General features: G+C 40.8%; 1 protein-coding gene across 2 annotated transcripts; it reads right to left on the reverse strand.

Annotated features, from left to right (window-relative positions):
- Positions 1 to 3,874: 3,874 nt before the first annotated feature.
- pik3cg (phosphatidylinositol-4,5-bisphosphate 3-kinase, catalytic subunit gamma) lies at positions 3,875 to 21,698 on the reverse strand. 2 transcript variants are annotated; one of them, XM_014976609.2, is made up of 24 exons: positions 21,500 to 21,698; positions 19,632 to 19,847; positions 19,368 to 19,539; positions 18,205 to 18,467; positions 17,600 to 17,686; positions 17,408 to 17,508; positions 17,144 to 17,313; positions 16,879 to 17,066; positions 15,253 to 15,360; positions 15,073 to 15,154; positions 13,977 to 14,406; positions 13,802 to 13,900; positions 13,586 to 13,721; positions 10,861 to 10,926; positions 10,216 to 10,359; positions 9,922 to 10,003; positions 8,936 to 9,039; positions 8,613 to 8,759; positions 8,442 to 8,532; positions 7,513 to 7,643; positions 6,795 to 6,906; positions 6,548 to 6,705; positions 6,381 to 6,462; positions 3,875 to 5,527 (listed from the first exon to the last, which is right to left on the reverse strand). In XM_014976609.2, the coding sequence occupies exons 2-24, from the start codon at positions 19,842 to 19,844 to the stop codon at positions 5,328 to 5,330; spliced, it is 3,366 nt and encodes a 1,121-aa protein (XP_014832095.1). In that variant the 5' UTR covers positions 19,845 to 19,847; positions 21,500 to 21,698; the 3' UTR covers positions 3,875 to 5,327. The 2 variants fall into 2 exon arrangements, with proteins under 2 accessions (XP_014832095.1, XP_014832100.1); XM_014976614.2 differs by having other exon boundaries at positions 19,632 to 19,851.
- Positions 21,699 to 22,484: the final 786 nt, after the last annotated feature.

Here is a 22,484-nt window from a genome sequence, read left to right on the forward strand (position 1 = left end):
GGATGTGTGTATGTGTTTAAAACTGCTAAATCTCTTTCCTTCAACTGCTAGCTGTACTGCAGTGCTAATGCTAGCTCACACTTAGACAAGATATGATTTCAAGTATGTTTTATATATTCTCTCCACTTATGACATTTAATATTCTTTGCTATTCTGTAATTTCAGAAATAATATTACTTATGTATATTAAGTATTATATAAGAATAGAATTCCCAGTATCACTAATAGCTAAGACACTTTCGTGTGTGAAAATGGCTGTCAAAAAGCTAAAAATCAATAAATCATAAACAATATCATGAACTAGCTTTTGTGTGTTTAAAACACTAGCTTACTGCAATTGCCAGCTGTGCTACAGAACAACTGCAGGTTTATAATATGCAGGAAAATTCAATTTCAACATTTTTGGCTTGTTGATGTACAACACGATAAACATGCAGGAGCCTTATAACACCAAAATGATTCTTACACAACTTAATCTTCATCTCTCACTTGGAGTTGGTGTTAAATAGAGTCTGCATGTTGAACTCTATCTGGAATATCATTAACTTCCACTAGGGGGCACATTAGATTATGCCAGAGCACGATATTTCTCTGGTTAAGGCTCCAGGAAGAGGGATCGGTCCAGTTTGGGATATGGGAATAACCAATAGAGTCTTTCCTCGTTGATTGTGAAAGCATTCATTCAGAAAGATCACACAAAGAGAACACAGGGCATTGGCCTTGGCAAAAATATCCTCTCCTATTAGTAATCCCTCAGGCTGACGAGTTACAACAGCAGTTAGTCTCATGCCAATCCAAGATCCACAAATAGCTCCGCCTACTCTGCAACTTCTCAGGATAAACACAAAGTAGGGTTTAAATAGTCAGAGTCATGTCAGGATGGTGGATTTGCATGTCCAGAATTATATTTCATATCTAGTTAGTCGATCTAGCTGGAGCTTCTTTGTGTTATATTTCACTGGATGATTTTTCCACTTTCCAGTTTTAAATCAATCACGGAATCCGCAGGCCCTCATTTTAAATATACCAATAGTAATGTTAGCTATTTAAATCAGACGTTAACTCCGCCCAAACCTCTACAACTGTCAATTAAATTGTCCCGACAACACAGTGTACATTTCCACCTCTAATGAGGTAATTAATGAAATAAATTCAACACAGTCTTATGTGTTTGTGCACTCTATTTCCCACCAATTTAATTGCTTGGCAACCCTCCTGGGTGACTAATTGTCCTACCCAATGGTAACTGATGCTAAATACAGATAGAGTGTGAGAGCCAGCGTCAGGTTACACACACACACACACACACACACACACACACACACACACACACACACACACACACACACACACACACACACACACACACACACACACACACACAAGCCTTCGTTTCCTGTCAGTAAAGATATCTAATGTGGCACACACACACCTTCATGCTTTGTCTCCGGTTACTGTGGGTACAGTCGTGTTGAGGGTGTTAAATATTAAATGGTTGTAATGAAAACGGCTAGGTGTTGTAATCGGGGAAACTGCTAAGAGGTCAAGTTCAGACTGAAGGCTGCCCACTGGTCATGTTGTCCATTTTGTTCTGTACGCTGGCTTTTTGTGGCTGCTGCTTCTCAAGTTCTTCACAGGCAGGAGACACCTCGAAACATTATCAGACTAAAACCACAAGACAAAATTGGATTTAATTGGGATTTTGTGTAATATAGACCAATGTAAAGAAGTACATAGTGAAAGACATAAGATTGAACAAATAACCTTGTTTTAGTCATAATTTAATATGGCGAGCTAGCCAGGAGTCACTGTAGCAAAGCAATCTCTAATAATGACACTTCTACCTCTGTGCTTCATTGTTCGTATATGTTGTCTTGGTTCATGCTGTCCTGGTGTTCAGATTACTTGATTTCAAACTCATCTGTCCAAGAAACATTATTCAAATTATTTGTATAAAAACCTGGAAACTTGACTTTTGAAACTCAGAGATTTCCGAGGTTTTTTCTCTAAAATGTCTGAGCTCAATCTCAATATTTCTAGTCTTTTTCTAGCAAATTTCTGACTTTGAGTTCAAAAATGTCCTGATTTTTTAGAAAATGTCTGATATTTTTTTATTAGGACAATGGTCCTAATATGCTGTTGCACATTTCTGACAAAGTTTTAGAATAATAATTAAAAAGAAACAGTTGGTAGCAACATGGAGACAACTGTGAGCATGGTGTTCCATACGGATGGAATTATGACAATGTCCTTCTTCTCTGCAAACCTCCACCACGGGGCGCTCTTGTTCGTCCGCCACGTTTTTCTGCACGGAACCTTTTGTGTGGTAGGTACAAAATTTCAGAGGTACACAGTGGAGAAAGTTCGGTCCTCGCAGAGGGAGTCAGTTACTGAAATGATGTAATTTGACCTTGCGGACAGCTCAATGATAAATAAGTAGTTTGTTTTTTATGCCCAAATATAGGTGCACATTATATACATTTTTCTTTTTCTTTTTTATTATTCTACTGGGTTGCACAGTTGTTTTGTCCTTAGTGTCATTTTTAATATCCGTAGGCCTACTGTATTATTTTCTTTTGTTGTAAAATTAACGGTTATGCCTCTTATTCCTATTTTTATATGGCTAACCTTTGTGTGAATGTGCATGTTTCTACTTCTCTTTAACCTCATGCTGGTGTAGCTAAATTTACCCACGGTGGGACACTAAAGGACATTTATTTCTATTCTGTTCAACATCAGCAGTAGTCAACTTCTCTTAACATTTTTTAGAGTGAACCTATATAGAAAGAATGGATATTGTTTTGAATGACTGCTTTCTGTACAGTGAAATGTGTGATTTGAAATGTCTTTATACTATTCTGAATCTTTTTTTTTTTATTAAATCCTTAAAATCAAAGATGTACTTTGTTTTCCCCGATTTTCACTGTAAACCTAACCCTGATTGCTGAGAAAAAGAGCATTAAATGTGTATTTATGCTATTGGGCCACTTAAGACACCCACCATAAACAGAGTGAATCCCACCCACACACACATATAACAGCCTTTCCATCCACATTGCTATGTTCCACAAACCACATACATTCAGGCACCTTGCTGCCTCTGAAGGACTATAACCCCTGGCCTGGATTCACTAATTACGCCCTCTAACCTCAGAGTAACCCTTCAGAGAAGCGAGGTCAGGACAAATAGTCTCTGCTTGGAGATGTAAAGCAGCTGGAAAATCCCACCCACACACACTAACGCAGGGCCGAGTGATTTCCCTCGTTGTCTGATCTGGTTCAAGTCTTCCTGAAGGGGAACAAAATGGAACAGAAAAACGGAGTGAATCGATCGCGGATGCTCCAGTTCCCTCCAGTTTCTTCCAGTTGCCTCCCACACCAACCTCACAGGCCCGTGACAGCGGAGGGAGTTCTCCTGTGGAAAGCTACGGCGCATGTCTGCTGGGGGAGAAGAGAAAATACAAGAGGATTTCTGAAAATCTACTGGAAGTCACGTTAAGGCCATATTATAGATGCATTTATTTAATTTTTTTTATAAAGCTTCTGAGGTAAAAAACATAACAGATCCTGAGCGAACCATCAAGTCATTTGGAGAAAAGGCACTTGAAGCTGTCTAATCCACTTATTCCCTCACTGCATGCTGCCGGATTGATAGAAAACATCTATTGTTCACAGAGCAGGGCACTCACACACACACCCACTCTCTGCTGAGAACTCAGAGGAGGGAAACACAAGCAGCAAAATCTGGAGGAACACAAAGAAAAGTAAGAAAGAAAAGAGTGGATTTACATGGAGTCAGGCTGTTGGTGAGTGGAGGTGAGCTGGTTGCAGTGCTCCATCTGGTGGACAAAGCTCATAATGACACTCTGAGATGCACTCTTGATTCTTCGTCTTTATTTACTAAACATGTTCAAGCTTTTTCCAAGAAGCAACCCGACTCTTTCCAGTGTGTTTTAAAGGAAACTCGAACACAAATACTGGTTTTAAAGAGGCAGTGTTATGTAAAAGCAACTTTTAAGATTTACATGATATCATAATGCTATTCCATCATCAAAACATTCAGGGAGTATGGCTTTGATTCTTTCATGCATGTTTGAGAAACCCTTTAGTGTCCAGTGGCAACCATTTGGGGTGCCTAAACGCTTGGTCTCATCAAGTGCTGCCTTTTCCGCTAAGCTCTCCATGATTCCCCCTTTCAGCTCCTTCAGACTAGCCAGCAGCAATTAGCAAACATCTGGTGGAACTGTGCATCTGTTGAGCTCATTATACGAGCTACTTCTCAGTGAAATACTCAGAACGGCTGTAAACAACTTAAAGGAGAAACATTGTGATGACTTCCTGAATGCGGAGTTTCAGAGACAGCAGGAGCTTCTTAAAGGGACAGAGGCCCGACATCAAGGCATTAAAATTACAAAGTCAAATTTCATTTAAGTTTGGTTTGATGTATACAACTGAAAGCAACATAAGCTGCATTTTCATTCATCATATATCATATCACTTGATCGAGTTTTGGCACTAGGATGCGTTCCGTTTTTTTGGCCGTGTTGAAATTGGTTTATTTCACAAAGCTGCAATGGAAACACTTTTTCCCCCTCATTACACGAGTCACATGATCAACAACTGGATGATGAATCTGGTGCAAACAACAAGGAAAAATACAACAGGAAGTAGCTGAAGGATAGCTGGGTGATGTGTTTTAATGACTTGAACAAATTTATTCACTTGGGATTTTGATTGTGTTTCTTATTTAATGGTAGCACTGCAATTGCGAAATTGTGTTATTTTGACAAAGTTTTGAGCACATTTGCAATGGAAACACAGCTACTGTTACTTGATTGTGCTATAAAATGGCACTATGTGCCTTTTAAAATACATAACACCGCCCCTTTAAAACAGATCTTTACCCCGTACCTCAGCTCTTAAAGAAGCTCATGCTTCTGAGAGTTGAGAGCCAAAAAATGTTTGCATTTTGGAGAGATGGGGATTGGTTCTCATTAAAAAAAAAACAAAAAAAAAAACAAAAAAAACAAAAAACAAATACAATACAATAAAATTTACAATTTTACTCATTTGAAAGCTGCACCGATTATTGATCTCATGTTGAAACTGGTTTAAAAAAGCTCTAGGAAAGTCTGTTTATGCGCATATGGTCTCGACTTAGTTTTTAAAGTGCGATATAAACAGTCTCTCTCTTGCTTTTTGCTTTAATTACAATAAAAATTAGTATCTACCTTGTTAATTCAATGAAAAAAATATATATATAAAAAGGGAAAAGTTCTGAAACAATAAAGAAATGTAGCTGTCGCCGTCTGAGCAGGAGGTGGCATCTACGTGGAGCGTTTCTCCACGCCCTGCTTGATCCCCAGCACCAGGTGGACGAACCAGTTGATCTGAACCATCCAGCCTTTCTCCCGGCAGATCTCGATCTGGTCCAGCAGGTGGCGCTGCGCCTCGTCCTCGCTGCGGCCGACCGTCAGCGCCTCGCGGATGTACTCGATGTCCTCTTTGCTGGTCAGCTGCGGCATCCCTGAACGTCAAAGAAACAACTTCGATCTGAGTCTTAAAAAACGATGGTGCGCTTTTGTTGTTTGGATGTTCAGAAGAATTCACGCATCTTCAACTTTTTCACATTTTTGTTCCAGTCACAAATTTCAATACATTTTTTGGAACTCTATATGGTAGGTTCTGCATAACTGTAGGCACTTTTATTCTGATTCAACAAATACATCACAGAGCATGCCACACTTTTCAGATTTTCATTTAAAGTGTAGAAGTCTGCATTTGGATTTGTCACTTAAACCCCTTGCGGGGTAAAACTCAATCATTTTTCATGCATTTTCAAAAAGTTTTCGAACTTTTCCAGCACTGCTTTAGAGACAAAAACAATATAAATAAAAAAAATTAATTCCCGATTTTATATAATTTATTATTGTTATTAATTATTTTTGTTGTGGTAGTATTCCACATGCTACAGCAGCAATGAGGTAAACTAAAACAAAAATAGCAAAATTTAATATTTTTAAATGTCTAATTTAACAAAAAGAAAAATAAATAAAATTCAAATAACTTTAATGTCTAAAAAATCCTATTAAGATAAATTACCTTCCTTCTCAAATTAAATGCTAACACACAAAATACAAAGAAAGTAAAAAAATGTCCTTGCTGAGTTTTCTGGCAGTTAGCGAATATAAATAATTTTGGTAATTCTAATCAACCAACAACAAGAAGTTCAGACAGTGAGAAAAATGTATGTTTCTTTATTAGGTGTATGAAACTATCTGGTTTCAACTGTAGGTAAGGTTTTCTAAATTTAGGCTTATAATGAAGCGTTAGCTTGCACTTCATGACAAACCTGTGGTGTGAAAATGTTTGCGGCTTACCGGTCATCAGCATCATGGAGAACAGAATGATGAGCAGGTTGGTGTGATGCCGCAGAGCGAGGTAAGCCTTCACACACACATCCTGCAGCGGCGTGGGAAAATGAAGAGCGGTCATTTTGTTACTGACTGCATCCACAATAAAAAAAAACAACAAACAAGTCTCGCACCTGGAACTTCTGGAAGTGGGGGCTGCTCTTCTTCCCCGACGTTCCCATGACGTATAGGAAGTCGGGCGTGAGAACGAAGGGAACCCACTCCTTGCTGATTCCCATGAAGCTCTTGTAGTTCCCCAGGATGTGACCGAAGTCGATGTGGAACAGGTTCCCTGCAGAAACCGTCCGCACATCCTTTCAGCTGCCCGGATTTTGATCATTTTTTCAAATGCAATATTATATTTAAACACAGACAGACTACCCGACTCTGTGATCATGATGTTGTCATTGTGGCGATCTCCGATTCCGAGGACGTAGGTGGCCACGCAGTATCCCCCACAGGAATACAGGAACCTCTCCACGGCCTGCTGGAACTACACACACACACAGACACACACAAAGCTTGAAAACATGCAGTCACATGCTGAGGCTGCATGTTGTGCCAGCTGTGTGTGTTGTGGCCTTGCTTCCTTCCTGTCAGGAACTAAAGCTACTTCCTACTATTTGGTAAACAAACTTGCAGCAGGAAACGAAGCAACGCTCTGATTACATAACGCTACTGCTCAGTCCCTTCAGGATGTCGCCATGTTTTTTGTGATTGTTGTGCCCTGAAACAACCGATTTTGTGCCATTTTGTTCGAAATGTTGTGTTAAAGTCAGTTTTTTTAAGCTTTTTGTTAGACTGCAAACACAAAACTGAATGTTTTGTTAGAAATTTTTCTTCATGGAGAAAAATCAGCATACTGCATAAATAGTAAATGGAAGAAAAAAAATATCCTCTCTTTAAAATAATTTACTTTTTGATTTTTATTTCAAAGCATAATTTCAGCGGTTGGAGGACTAGAACAGTTTAGGACTAGAAGTGACTCTTGTTTTCTTCTATGATGGAAGGTATTCATTTAGTTATATTTGCTCAGCAGTGCCCCTGCTGGTGGTTTTGTATTGTGCAGAAACATCCAGTTTGTGTTTATGAAGGGCACCTTTTCCTCGCTGACACACTTGTCCCGCAGCCACTGGTAGAGGATTTCGTCCTTAAAGGCACCGGTGCTTCCGACGACGCTCTGCTGGATGGTAGCAATCGTGGTGGCGTCTTTAACGATCTCAATCATTCCTACAGGGACAATAAAAGCAGAACGGAAAGTTATGGAAACAGACGACCAGCTGCAGGCTAACCCTACACAGGGAATTCTGCTCTATTGGAGGGAATCTGGCCGTCACTTTGTGGCCATAAGTCCAAATTCACTTGTGTTCTGCAATAGGAAAATGATATGAAGTAAAAAAAGAAAATCTAAAAAGGTTTTTGGAACTGCAAGTGGCTCTTTGGACATTCCACAAAGGCTCTTAATAACTTTGGGTACATATTAAAGGTTTTTAACTGTTTTTCAGTTTTCTTCCTGCAACATTTGCACTAAATTCCCACATGAAATGACACTTAAGTAGCAGCAGCAATATGTTGTTAGATCTGTTTACTTTGTCATTAGGTTGGAATCTAAGTGATTTTTTAAAACATAAATATCCGTCCTCTTCTTTGTTTACTTTTATTTTAAATACTACATATAGAGATAAAATGTCTAAAGTAGATATTTATCTAAAAAGATTTTTGTTCTCAAACGCTCATGTGACATTTGCGGTTCTAAACGAGTTTCAAATGGTTGTCCTGGGAGGCTATAAAGGCTGCAAACCCCTGGTCTAGTCAAAGTCTAGACTTAAATCTGACTGAGATAAAGTGGAAGACTGAAAATCTCTCCAATGTGCCTGGATTAAAGGGACAACATTCCTCATCTGATAGCAGACATTAGATGGATTTATCCAGGTTATTGTTTTGTGACAATAAAATTTGAAAAAAAAAGTGGGTGGGGGCGCTGTAGCGCAGATAAAGCATATAAGGGTGTAAGAGAGTGTAGCGGACCGATCTTGTTGCCGGTGGAGATGCAGCCGTACGGCAGGAGGCACAGATCCAGAGACTCCGTCTCCCAGATGGACTCCATGATGAGCAGAATCTGACAGGAGGAGCGGAGACGTGAGCGGACTTCCTGGAACCTCTGGCTGTGTGAACCGGTGCGAATGGCTGCCGACCCACCTGCAGAATGAGCATGTCCTGTCGCAGGTCATCCCCGTCCTTGAAGATGATGCCCACGGGGTCTTTGGACAGCGTGGTGGGGTCGGCCCGTTTGAACTGCAGCCACAGCGGCTTCTTCTTGGACGCCATCACCTTGCACTGCTCAATCTGCACATGCACAGCAAAAAGCTGATTCGATGTTGGTCCTTATGGGTGCAGATGTGTGTGTGTGTGTGTGTGTGTGTGTGTGTGTGTGTGTGTGTGTGTGTGTGTGTGTGTGTGTGTGTGTGTGTGTGTGTGTGTGTGTGTGTGTGTGTGTGTGTGTGTGTGTGTGTGTGTCTCACCAGCAGAGTCCCAGCTCTCAGCCCAGGATCGTAAGGGACTCGGAAACTCTCCGGAAGGCCCGACAACTGCAAGGTCTCCAGTTTCTGACGCAACTGGATCACAACTGACAATCACACAGCACACACACACATAGCTTCACAGGAAGTCTCACACTTAAAGTGACATTTTATGTGAGAGACCAACACAACTTAGAGCATATAGAGACGTTACAACATGACGTCACATGCATGAGATCCCACCCCCAAGATCCCTACTAGGGCAAAAAACTGTTCACTGACAATGACCAGCTTTGGTTTTAACTGTTATCAATGTAACGTGCTAAATCTTAAATGTACACTTGATATATAAAAGAATATTGGCTACTAATTGTCAACACTCTGACAACTAGATAAGGTCAGGATAAAGTTTTAATTTCAAACAAAAGTAGCAAAGGAAAGGGAAAAAGGTCATGCTAGCTTGACTTTGACAATCTTAACATGTAGATAAGCTGCAGGATTCAGTGTGTTACAGATCATTAGAGCAGAGGTTTAAATTAGCTAATCAACGATCACTTATTAATAATCACAAGATAAACATCAAGACTGAAAACATAAAACTGTAACAGACTGAATGTTCTGTTCCTTGTGTGGGAAATTTTTGCCTGTTGGTGTCAAAACCTGATACACAAGTGGAGATGTTGTCAGCTCAGCTAGTTGCTATGGAAACAGGTCTGTGTGTAGTATAGCCGACACAGAGAGCAAGAAAAAAGGTTGATTTGATCAGTGGATTAGATCAGTTTCTCATGTAAGTATCGGCCAATCACCAATCTCCCAAATTTAACTGATTTTGGTGTTGTTGTTTTATCAGTTAAAGATTAAACAAAATCCATCAAAGTTTGTTGTGATGCTTGCAAAACTTTAATAAAAGTGACTTTAATAAAATCTTCCTTATAAATATGTTAGAAGTGATTTCAGAGCCACGTGATGGACGCCGTCCTCCTCCTCACCTTGCTGTGTGACATCGTATTTGTCGGCAGACATGGCTTTCATCTCACGCGTGACTTTCTGAAGGGCCTCAGTCATCTCCACCTGTAGAGAGTCAAGTTTATAAAAACTATACTCTGTGTCCAAAGAGATCAAAAAAACTGAAAACATCAACAGGAGGCTCTACCAGAAAACGATGAGAAACAAGACGCTGTCAGAAACGGAACAAATACTCCAAATGACTTTTTTTTTTATCATAACACTCTGCTAACTGATGATCATTTGTGATTATTGAATGTAAAGGGGAGACTCTTCACCTGCTTCCTGAAGTCCTGCAGCATGTTCTCCCCGCAGCCTCTGAGGTAGGCCTCCAGCAACACGGCGTACCTCTGCTGGTAGTGCATGGACTGGGCGATCTCACTCCGCAGGAACCAGAACAGAAAATGGCCGATGCGCTTACTCTGAGGAGAGGAAGAAATGTTTAGAAATATCTGAAAAAAGAACAAGGGAAACAAGTTTATTTAAGGATACGTGTCGATTTTACACTAGAAATATCATAGGGTTTTTTTTTTAATCCCATGTACATTTTCACTTCCTTGTAACCAAAGTGCATGGTTCCTGAAGTCTGGTGGCTCATTTAGATGCAGCTTTGCTAACATACGTTTTTTTTCTTTTTCTCCTTATTATGTTATAACAGGGGTGCACTAATTGCAGTTTTCTAGCCAATCATCAATCTTTAAAAAGTCTGATCTACTGATTCTGATTTTTTGTCTGGAAAAACGAGACAGTGGCTGATTTCCAGACCTTTGCAGAGGTAGATACGATCGGAGAATAAGATCAGCCTCACATGTGTTGGCCAATTTACGTCTCCCAAAATGAATGAAATTATGGCTGATTTATCTAGTCATAATACTAGCAGCAGCGTATGAAGTGTAAACAACTCTTGTTGTTGTGGAGCTTACCCTCAATGCTCTCTTCAGCAGGAACCTGACCAGGGCGCTGTCATGGTATGGCTCAAACTTCACCGCCTGCAGGAGAAGACGGACACACAAACATGTCTGTCTGTCACAATGCACCGGTTTTCTTTTATTCACATTTATATGCTCAACAATTACCAACTGTAACCATAGAAACTATGCCAAAACACCTAACCTAGATAGCTTGAAACCAACTAAGATTAAATCGAGACAGATTATTTTTAGGTTTTGATCATCCTGCTGCTCCCTTTAAAGGCAGATGACAGAAACCAGAAAATTAATTCACAACTGAATTAAAAAAAAGTTCATATATCTGTAAAAATGTTTCTAAACTGCCAAAAGTTATTCTGTTTGCAGATGACACAAGTGTATTTTGTGGTAAAAAGAATTTAAATCAATAACTACACAAGTAAGTTAAATAATTTGTTTGACATAATAATAGGACTGAAAACCAACAGAGCTGTTTTAGGCCTTCAAAGGTTGTAACAGATTATGGTTTTTGTTAGAAAATTAATGAAGCTTTAAAAAAAAAATGAAATCCACTGTACAAATAATAGTCTACAGCGAAGGAAAGTTAAATCGAGTGACTTAAGCAGTATATCCTGAAAACAAACCGCTCCAACAGAAGCATAAACAGACTTTTAGCTTGTCAGAAAGAACAGATACAGAAATGCATTTCTGGATTATTTGGACAACAGAGCAGAGGACATGCTTGGCAGTCCAGGAAAATAACCTTATACCTGCTCTGAAGCACAGAAGTGCAAGTATCATGGTTTGGGAACACTTGGTGAAACACAAGCTGCTGTTGTGTTCTGGTTTTTTTCCTTTTTTTTGGTGTTCAGCTGTAATAAAGCCACTGTCTATTGTCTAAAAATAAATAAAAACAAGATGAGAGCTGAACATGTAAATATTTCTGAATATTTCCTAGCATTTCTATAACTTCCCACATTAGTAAAAGCAAAACAAGTAAAACAAAGCTCATATCCATCTGACCCTCCTGTGCTCTGACATATATAGCAAACATAAAAGTGTTTTTATAAGTGATAAACAACCGCAGCTCATAAAGAGGCTGGATTATTATGTCATAAAAGTCATCCTGTTGACTTTCAACCAGGAAGTGGCGTTATTTCCAGACAACCAGTCCACAACCTGCACAAAGTTAGTGTTGAGTATCGTCTGTTGAGCTGTTAGCATGTCATGATAGCCTTTAGTCAGAAGATTCTTTAGTAATTTTTTTGTTTTTTGTGAGACTGACTGCTACTAGAGGTCCTTCCTGTCCACAGCATCAGCCTCCCAATGATGTGAGTTTATTCAGGATAAATAAAGTATTTCTGAACAGAACTGAAACAAATTTGACTGTAGCAATGAAGGAAGTGAAAACACAGAGCCTATTGTGCTCACCTGGTGGAATTTGTAGGGTGAGCTGAGGATGTAAGGCCAAATATTGGGAGCAGTTTGAGTTGAAATTCCACCTCTTGAACAGCTTGTGGGGAACAAAAATGCTTTCCTTCACATTAAAACGTACTTATTTTTCACATTAAACGTCTGTGTTTTCAGTCCCGTTCTTTATTCAGCAGTAATCTAAGATTAGACTTTGCGGCGTTCGAAAATAGATCAGACAGGATGACGTGAGGCTGCCTGCTGAGTCAGTCCCACACATTTCCAGAGCACTTCATCCCTCAATATCAGTATTTATATAAATATTCAGTACTAATCCTCCATCGGTGATTAAAATGCACAGCATGCAGAGATGAAGTCTCATTTTCCTATCCAAGCAAAGGGCCCTTTGTTGGCCTCAGCTGATGCTTGTTGCTCATGCAAAGCTGAGCGCAGAGTCGACTATGGAAACACAGCGAGGAGAAGCATGAGGCATGAGTCAGCTGTTCCCACTGGCTGGTGAGCTGGGACCGAGACATGAGGAGCCTTCAGTGAAACGAACAGCAGCTCAGTTTGTTCATTTATTAACTCTGACCAGAACCACATTTAGAGTTCATATTTCAGACACACCCGTCTGAAGGACCAGCACTAACAGTACTTGGTATGCACAGCAGCTGCTGCTTTCACCGAATTGGTTTAATGATTATGGATTGATTATTATTATTAGTGCAAATGGCTACCTATGTGTTGTTGTAGCTGTGTTTCTAGGATAGGATCCATTCATGTTCTTCATGTTGAAACTTCAGAGATTTTAAAGGTGAGATGCAAAACAATGGCAAAAAGAGAGAGAAAGAGAAAGATAGAGAGAATGAGGGAATAAAAGATAGACAGAATGAAAGAATAAATGAAAGAAAGAAAAGGGGCAGAAAGGGAATAAGGAAAATAAGAAAGGAAATAAAAGAGGAAGGAAGAAAGGAAGGAAGGAAACAAGGGTGGAAGGAAGGAAAAAAGGGATTGAGGGAGGAAGGAAGTGAGGAAGAAAACATGCATCAAAGAAAGGAACGGAGGGAGGAAAAAGACATTAAGCAAAGAAGGAAGGAAGAATCACACCTTTGATCCCATAGACTTGCTCTATGTAGAACATTGACAGATGAACAGAAACTAATTTCCTCTAAAAAAGTGACGGGACCACAAACCTCCTTCATCTCCTAAAGTTTAGACTCTAATGTAACACGGGTTTTCAGACATTACTTATTTCAAACTGTCCATCTGCAGCTTCAGGTTAGCTGTAATGCCTGTTAACAGATAAACACAAACGTGAGATAAGACCCACCTGGACCAGCTGGAGGAGATACCGGAGGACGTCATCATCCTCCAGCGTCTCCAGCTTCCGCACGGCCATGGATCGGACCTGGGCGTCCGAGTAGTGGCAGTCTAGCAGCTGCATTGCCAGACCAACATCCAGACCACTGAGGAGCAGCAACGTGCCAGCAGGTCAACACAACATCAACACTACAAACAGAGATGTATACTGCCGTGTCGACTTTACCTGGTGTCCCATGCATTGCTACGATCCAACAGGCGATGAGTAGCCAGGACGTCTTCCTGTTTCCCCCATCTGACTGAGCCCAGCAACTTTGGGTAAGCCCTGAGCATGATTATTGAATAAATTAAGCAAAAAGAAAAATGTATAGTATAATGTTATTGGGAAGTAAAACGAGTACCTTGGATCACGCATGCACTCATGCCTGAAGTGCCACAGCAGCTCCTTGTCCTCTGGACTCAACGGATGTAAGGGGTCGGTGGACACGATCGCCGCAAACTGCTTCTTCAGGTGGTTGGGCATTTCTCTCTGACCTCTCTCCCCTCCGTCGCCCTCCTCACTGCCGGCCCCACAGTCCCTGCCCACTTCCCTGCTCTTGGGCAGCACCACCGGGTAGCAGTACTTGTCCAACAAGATGGCGATGGCCATGGAGGAGGCCTTGTCCGGGTTGGTGGCTGACGTGAGCTTGTCTGCGTTGATGCTGCTGCTGCTCTCCTCGCTCTTTTCGGGCATCTTCCACATGTGGAGGATGAACTCGCCCTGGCGTAGGAGGGAGCGGTGGTCGATCAGGAGCAGGTTGACGTAGTACAGGAGGCGGTTCTTGGTCTTTCCTGAAAGCCAGACAAAGAGCTGCGATGATATAGGGCTCCCTCGTTGATGGCGGCAAATGGCACTGATCGCAAATGACGGAATGGCGGCATCTCAAGAGCGTGTAATGCTGAAAGATGAGGACGTCCTGGGACCTTTGTTTCAATGTTCTTTTGCTAATGAAGTACAGTGTGAAGCAACTTAAGCGAAGGGAGAAAGACAGAGGACTCTTTTTCTGGCTATGGACAATGGTAGGTAGCACAAGCTAGCACAAAGTTACCTTGCCAAGTTCCCGCTCGGCAATCAGTTTGGTAAAAATCCTGATTCATCGATGCTCTATAGTTAATTTTCCAATTTGGAAAAGCCTGTGAATGGATTAAATCTCCTGTTGAGCCATGGTGAGAAACACTGTCACAAACAGCTAGTACAGTCACTCCATCAGTTCTGTGTCATCTACAACAGTTCTTCATCTTGAGTTTATTTGCTGTTGGGAAATAACTATCGGTAGGCATTAAGTTGTACGTCTTTATAACATAAATCAGTCGATCACAAGCAAAATCAGCTGTTCAGGTACACAGATGTTTCCCCAAAAACACATCTTCTTTGTCCGAGACTAAAATGGCCGAGGTGCGCTGTTCTAAATTTAATAGCTTGACTCATTGGCAATCAGTGCTGAAACTGGATTTTACCTTCAAGGGTGGAGCTTCCTGATGTGTTGTCATGGTAGGAGCTTTTGGAGTTGGGGGTTTGGGGTTGCTTCCCACAGATCACCTGGATTTAGTGAAAGTGTTTCAGAGCTAGCCAAGCGACCCCATTTTAACCAAACACGACAAAATCTACAAAACAGTAATGAAGGTAACCAGATGTACCTGCAGGTTGAGGCGTGCCCCTTTAGGGAGGTCCTTGATCTTTATGTTGAACTCCAGCCAGCAGTTCCACAGCACTTCTTCGTTAAACGTCTTGGAAGTTGTTCTTTCCTAAAAGAGTTCACTGATGTCATTTAGGGTTTTAATGCAGTTACTGCTCATAACTTCACGAAAAAAAAACCCTTAATGGTCCCTTTAAGAGTCAGCTGCCTTACATCCAGGATTCAAATGATGTTTACAGGAATCGGAGGACAATGCTGGCCTGTATTCATGCTGTCAGCCACAGTGTTTATTGTCTTCACACCACATCCAAAATGAAGAAGCTGATCATGCAAATTCAGAATAGTTTAACAGGATTGATGGTGGTTTATAGTTTCCAGGGAAGATGTAGCAGGAAACTGTGTGTGAACTCAACTTTTGTCACAGCAGCAGGTTTTTGGTATATGGAGAATGCCTGTGCATTCATAACTTATTATAGGCAATGTATTTTGTGGTGATTTTGTGAGACGATTCTGGTCACTGCCATACACAATTCCATTCGATTCTCATCTAATTCAGTGCTCTGTCTAGAATTTCTCCCACTGACTTGGATTCCTCCAATAGAATTTCAATCGGGCCAATCAGTAAATCAGAAGTTTTGAATGATGACATTGATTTCCTGCTCTGTTTTAGTGTAATAGTCTGCTTTTAGTGCACAAAATTTCTCATAATTATACCGTTGAACATAAATCACAGCCAAATGTTAGCAATTGGGTAAAAATTCAAACTTCGACGCAGTCAACCGCTGTAATAGTGGAAATATTATTTAAGGAGTTGTTTTTGCGAAAGGATTTTGGCACCTCTCTAGGTCAAACTGACCTGACTCCTTTCCTTCCATTTGCGTACAAAGCGCAAATGGAACCAAAAAATGACTTGGAAACGATTGCTGGTTGACAGATAAGATCAGCAATCCAAGATAAATTGTCCTATTCAGAAATTCTGAAATGGAGCAGATGTTGAGTTCATGAGGTCTCAAATATTTTAAAGGTCGTCCACTACACACTTAGTATAAGGCACGCCAGAATCTTTATGCAAATCAAGAGTAACAACACCATTGGTTGAAACTTTCCAAACTCACATCAGTAAAGATGAGAGTGTATAAAAAAGGGTGATGTTAAGAATACGGGGAGATTTTTTGTTGAGACTTTGGAAGATATTTGAGTATTGAACTGATGAAATTGTAATGAAGAATCCGTGGTAGTGTAATAAATCTCCGGCCCGTCTATGGCCTAGCAGCAAGAACTACGTCTCTGTGCGTTATTTCTTTTACTTATATATTTAAGAGTTTAGCCACCTTTCAATTCTCCAATACCGCTCAACAGTTTTTCAATAGCCGAAGTCCCAGACCCTCTGGATGAAGCAAAGCATAGAACAAAAAGCTGCTTTTTTTTTGTTTGTTATTTTTAAACCAGGCTAGTGATGAACAAATACAATATAGCTGATCATTTTCTTTGTAAAAACATCCTTCCACATTTGTGTTGGTCACATGAATTCCTAGTAAAATACTTTGAGGTTTGTGGTTGTTATGTGACAACATGTGAAAAAGTCTCTCTAGTGTGTATGGGAGGCTCAACGTTCAATGTGTCCAACCTGAGCCAGAAGCTGCTGCCCATGGAAGATGCTGGCCTCGATGAACACCATAAACTCTGGGACTTTGGGGAGCGACGGGATGTCGATTCCAAGCACTTTGACTCTGAACTTCCTGTTGCAGTCCCACATGGAGATGGTGAACACTCGCTCATGGTCTTTCTCAGCAATGGTTAGCTGTTCGTGGGTGCCTGTGATAAACCTCTAGAGTTTAATTCAGCTCACATCCAAGTAGAAATAAATTAACAGCGGAGTTTCAAATTGTAACCTGCGACTCCTGTGCAGTCATCCACTTGGGCCCAGTCCTCCCGCTGGACTAGATCCAGCTCCGGGTCAGGAGGAGTCTCCAGAACCAGGTGGATCTCCTCTCCGTTCTTGAGGGACTGACGGATCCAGTTGAAGCTCTGCAGGGCTTTCTCTCCATACAAATACTCCTCTCTTAGCGCGAGACAGAAACAACAATAACCAACTCCAACCTGACCACACCGACCCCAGCGTGAAGTCTCCCAGGGAGTTTCCACACACTGCATACCTGCCACACACACGCAACACAAAGTCCTCATCGCTCAAGTGTTCAGGGATTCCCAACAAAACCCTTTTATTGGCCGTTTTTGCAAAGAAGCTCGCCAATACCTAAAAACAGGAGAAAGACAGAAACGCTACAGGAAATGATATATTTATCAAACAGGAAGTGGTGCATGGATCATGAGCTATGTTTATCAACCTGTGAAGGCGTATCATCAATGGAGACTTTGATAGTCTGGCTGGAGGTGCTGACATGGATCACAACCAGGATGTAACCATTATTAACCTGAGAGAATGAAGGAGGAGAACAGGATGGAGATAAAGGCATAATTTTGTTTGTCAGAAGGAAATATGAAGAAAATTATTGATATTAGATATGATATGTTCCTAAATCACCAAGAATCATTGATTCTGGAAGGAAAACACATTCTGACTGCCAGAAAAGCATTCATGCAGGGTGCAGAATGAGCGACGCACATCACAAACTGTTTCAGAGCAGCACCACTCGAAGCTGCAGGCTGCCCACATGAAACAGGAAAATGAGATGGAGTCGTGCTGCAGCGCTGCTTTAAAGGTGTCACCACAAATCGCAGGTCATGAGTGAGCATTCCTCCTTCATTGTGGGCATGGAGTGGGAAGTGAGCACTTCTTAGCTGACGGAGGTGGTTGGTTGGTTGGAAAATATCACATTTGCAGTTGAAGAATCCAAAACAAATTTTATTTGTAGTGTTCTAAATTCTTTTTTCCTCTCAGTAATCACGGGTGGTCAGTCGGGTGAAGAAGGGGTTCTGGAAGTGAACACACCTTGGAGAGAAGGTGTTCGGGCAGCGGCTTCCGGGTGACCCAGGGGTCCATGGAGTAAAGGTTGGGGTCCCGATCCGACAGCTCGATGCGTCGTGGCGTCAGCAGCTTCCGGCGGGTGAATTCCAGCTCGTCGTCGTGGACGTTGCTAACGTCAGTCACGTCGTAGCCAATCAGGTAGTTGAGGTAACGCTGGTACTGCTGAGACTCGTCTGTGGGCTGCGGCCGCGGCACCAGCTGGATTCGACCCACGTCTTTCTTTAGAGCTATTGAAATGAAAAAAAAAAACAAGACACCTGAAGTTCCTACCGGCACAGTTTAGTTGTCATACAGTAGGATTCTGTGGAGTAGTTCAAAGAAGCTACATATGCTAAGCTAAAGCCAACAATGTCCTAAACAAATCACAACTGGTATTAAAACTCTTACAAAATCCTTTTTTTGTTTCTTTACCCTTTACAAGAATGTTCACACAGTCAAAGATGGCCTCTACTGGACTTGGTGGTGTTAAATAGACAGTTACTCATGTTTGTAGAGAGAAACTAGTCCTTCACGTTTTACAAGGTATAAAGCATAGCGCAAACTAAATAATGCAACTTTTTCCTTAAGTTTTACTTACGCACAATTTTTACGGAGTTGTACCATTATATCTACAAGCCATGTTAAAAATGAAAGCAGGAGAAAATGAAGAGAGAGCCCTTGTGCTAACTGGGTTGACTGGAGATATATGGCAGAATGTAGCTCTTCTTTTGTTCCTTCTCTGTGGAACCACATGCAGTTATGCATTAGAAGATCTCCTTTATTGTGCAAAGACAGGGGAAAAATGTGTTTATAACAGTTTTATTAACACACCTTGAGACTTTTGCTCTTAATTCTATTAGTGTTTTATTGTTTCTATTATTTTGTTTTTGTCCTTTCCATATTTTGAATGTTTATTGTTTTTCTCTGTACAGCAATTTATTGCAGCTATTGTTGTTTTAAAGAACTTTATAAGTAAAGTAGTAAACAGCAGTTAGTTTCTTTTCACCATGAGAACTTTTCCATTGTTCTCCAACATGGCTGCTGTCTACTGCAGGTGGGATACTGCACTCCGTACAGTCAGAATACATGTTTAGAAAAAATCTCAGTCATGATAGAAATAGTTTCTGGCTCCAAGAGGCAACCAGTACCTCTCCAGTAGCGAATACAGTCCAGTGTTTGGAAGACCTGGTGCTTGTCGTAGATCTCGCACACAGTGCCTTTCTTCTGATAGAGGAGGATGCAGTGATCAGGACAGAAGCGCTGGTAGAAGTCGGGACAGAGGTTTAAAGACACCGCCTTCATCCAAACTTGGGCTTTCACCTGGAAAAACAACAAAAACATGTTTCATTCGTTCACTGGAGTTAAAGTGAAAAAAAAAAAAAAAGAAAAAGAAATCCCTGAGCATCCCCAACCTGTTCCACAGTCCAGTTCCCAGCCACCTCTAGCAGCAGAGAGTCGGGGCTGCTCCCACCCCGCGCCACTGTGGGCAGCACAAACTCAACGCTGATCTGATCCATGGAGGTGGAGGAGGCAGAGGTGATGGCTTTCTTCCTCCTCCTCCTGCGGCTTTCTTCCCGTGCCACTTCGCGCTCTTCGTCGCTCACCTGGATCTGCTGCCTGTCCATTGCCTAGCTTGGACACAACACACGCAGTTAATCATTACCTGTAATCATGCAAACACCTTGTTGCCACGCAATGCAAAGATCTGATCTGTCTGTAGCCACAATCTGGACTCGAGTGGCAGATCGACTGGAGTGAGCAACGATGAACACTCAAATTATTATTCAGGCACGATGGCAGAAATTGTCGGACCAAAGCTTTGGTTTTGTGGTTAAATTTAGCATTTGCTGCAGGCGTGTTCTGCGCGATCCCACATGAGTGTCTCCTCTCCGTCAGCTGGAACCTTACAAACAACTCTCACACACATTAAATGTGTGTTTTCGTATCAAAAAGGCAGCGAGCCAATCCAGAGTCATAACATTTCCACCACCATGCTTCCACTAATGTTGTGAGTTAAACAAGATTGTGGTTAATGTGGCCAGAGGATTCTACAGTGCCTTCAAACTGCTCAAAATACAGCTTTCTAACCTGGCCAAGGTTTACAGAGGAGAGGCAAAAGCAAGTAAGTAGGATTAGCAGAACTTATGGACAACTAATGATGGCATCCAGAATATAATAATGTGGAATGTGATCTCTGCTGTCTGGAGATTGAGCTGTTTCATCATAACAGTCATGAAACTGTCTTATAGTAACATTTTTCAGTCAGAAGCCTCTTTAGATGCGTTGCAAGACTGACTGCTACCAGAGATCAGGACTTTTAGGGACATGTGCAACAAAAAAAAACAAAAAAAAAAAGAATGTTTGTGCTACACCATTCAGTCCCATCCAGGCTGAAACAAAGATGAAGTTCTCACTAAGATCGACTCTTAGTTTCTATTAAAATTTCTTGTGGATTACATGGATTTATTTTTGTCTTGAACCTATTAATGGGAACAATGGAGATAATAAATGAAGGAGTGATGAATGCATGCATTTTTAAGACATCTAAATGTCATTTTTAAAAAGACATTTAGATAATGTAGAAAAAGGAATTATTTCCGGAAGTTTTCACACACAGTTTTGAGAGTATGATCATTCAATGAGCCAAAAATATAATGTCTATGTTATCTGGTAATATGCAAATATGATGAAAGCTTAGTGAGTTTTCATGTTTTTACTCCATTAAAAAAATAGGTTGCTATAAACAACTCCTCGGTTTGTATTGGAGAGAATTTGAACAAACCGTAACTTCAGCATTATGTTTAGTCCATAATGACTTTATTTTGATAGAAATTATCAATTCGGTTAGTGGAGCCCTGAAGGACTCATTCCAAAACTGCTCACGCTACACTAAATGCGAAGAAGTTTTTGGAGTTTCCCTTCTGTTTCTTTCTGCATCAGCAGAGGAAGCTTTGAAAAGCAGGAAGCAAAAGTCAAACAGCATGGATGGACTAGAATAGCTCTCTGTCAGCTGTTTTGGGTCCTACGCACTTTTAAGTGTAGACTAGAGGTCTACAGCAGCTAAGAGTAACAGCGCAGAGAGGTAAAAACAAGAGATAAAACAAATGGGGGAAAAAACGCAGCCACCATAGGAGTGAGTTACAGCAGCAGGTTGTGGTGTAACGGTACAGCAGGAAGCAGAGAGGCGTGTGTGGCTACACACACACATACACACGCATACACACACACACACACACACACATACACACACACACACATAAAGCTTTTAATAAGGACTCACCAAGGAACGCAGAAGGCAACCAACCCCGGAGCTGTCGACGAAGAATTCGGCATTTATGCTAAATAACAAGACCCGGAAACATTAAATAAAATGAGGGTTTTCTGGAGTTTGTGCTCAGGAACTACTGGGAGGAAACGCTGCGCCTCCACAAGTCTACCAGAACTTGTCAAACTCGCCGGCTAAGTTTTCTCTAAACTGAAGAGCAACCCGCAACTTCCGCTTTGTCTTCAAACTAAAACACGGCTGTACAGGAAGTGAATCACACTGCGCGTGTATGTTTGAAGAAGCTGCGATTCTTCAAGTAATTAAAACTACATAAATAAAAATATTGAATACTGACAGTAAATATAGTTTATCACTTTAAAACAATGCACCTTTCTAAACAATAACAATACTAATAATACTACTAATACTGCTACTACTACTACCACTACTACTACTACTACTACTACTACTACTACTACTACTAATAATAATAATAATAATAATAAATAATACATTTTCTAAATATTAATTAAGTATAAACCTGGCATTATCTTGTCTTGTACTGTTTGATAACGTTGGTGCTGCTGGGTACTTTAAATGTGAGTTTACTTCTCTCTTGTGGCCGCATAAAGTATTGCTGAAACAATTTTGAGAACTCAAACCGGAAAAGAAGCGAATAAGCGATTCCCATCTAAAGCTTTTTTTTCTCCGTCTTACAACATAATGTGTTCTATTTGTATAAATTAAATATATTTATATTTTTTATTTTTGTTTTTAGATTTATGTTTATTTTCGGTATATCACTGACAAGTTTGGGAATAAATAAACTGAATGATGTAAATGTTGCACACTGCCACTGAATAGTACCAAACTACGACCAGTAGAGTGCAGTAAAAACTCACTTCCCTCCAGGACAATACTAAACTGTAATCTTAACACGAACATTGGAGTTTTTGTGGCCTGGTCTTTGCGGCAAAGTATTATTTGACGTGTAAAGCCA

Source organism: Poecilia mexicana, unplaced genomic scaffold (genome assembly GCF_051168715.1).
Source record: "Poecilia mexicana isolate PSO_F unplaced genomic scaffold, ASM5116871v1 scaffold_23, whole genome shotgun sequence".
NCBI classification, from domain to species: domain Eukaryota; kingdom Metazoa; phylum Chordata; class Actinopteri; order Cyprinodontiformes; family Poeciliidae; genus Poecilia; species Poecilia mexicana.

Coding starts and splice junctions, on each gene's coding strand:
- pik3cg (XM_014976609.2), bottom strand. CDS start 19,844: ATGGACAGGCAGCAGATCCAGGTGAGCGACGAAGAGCGCGAAGTGGCA. Junction 8,533..8,612: donor AGGACATGCTCATTCTGCAG/GTGGGTCGGCAG, acceptor TCCTCCTGTCAG/ATTCTGCTCATCATGGAGTC. Junction 6,463..6,547: donor CCCACTTCCAGAAGTTCCAG/GTGCGAGACTTG, acceptor ACGCCGCTGCAG/GATGTGTGTGTGAAGGCTTA.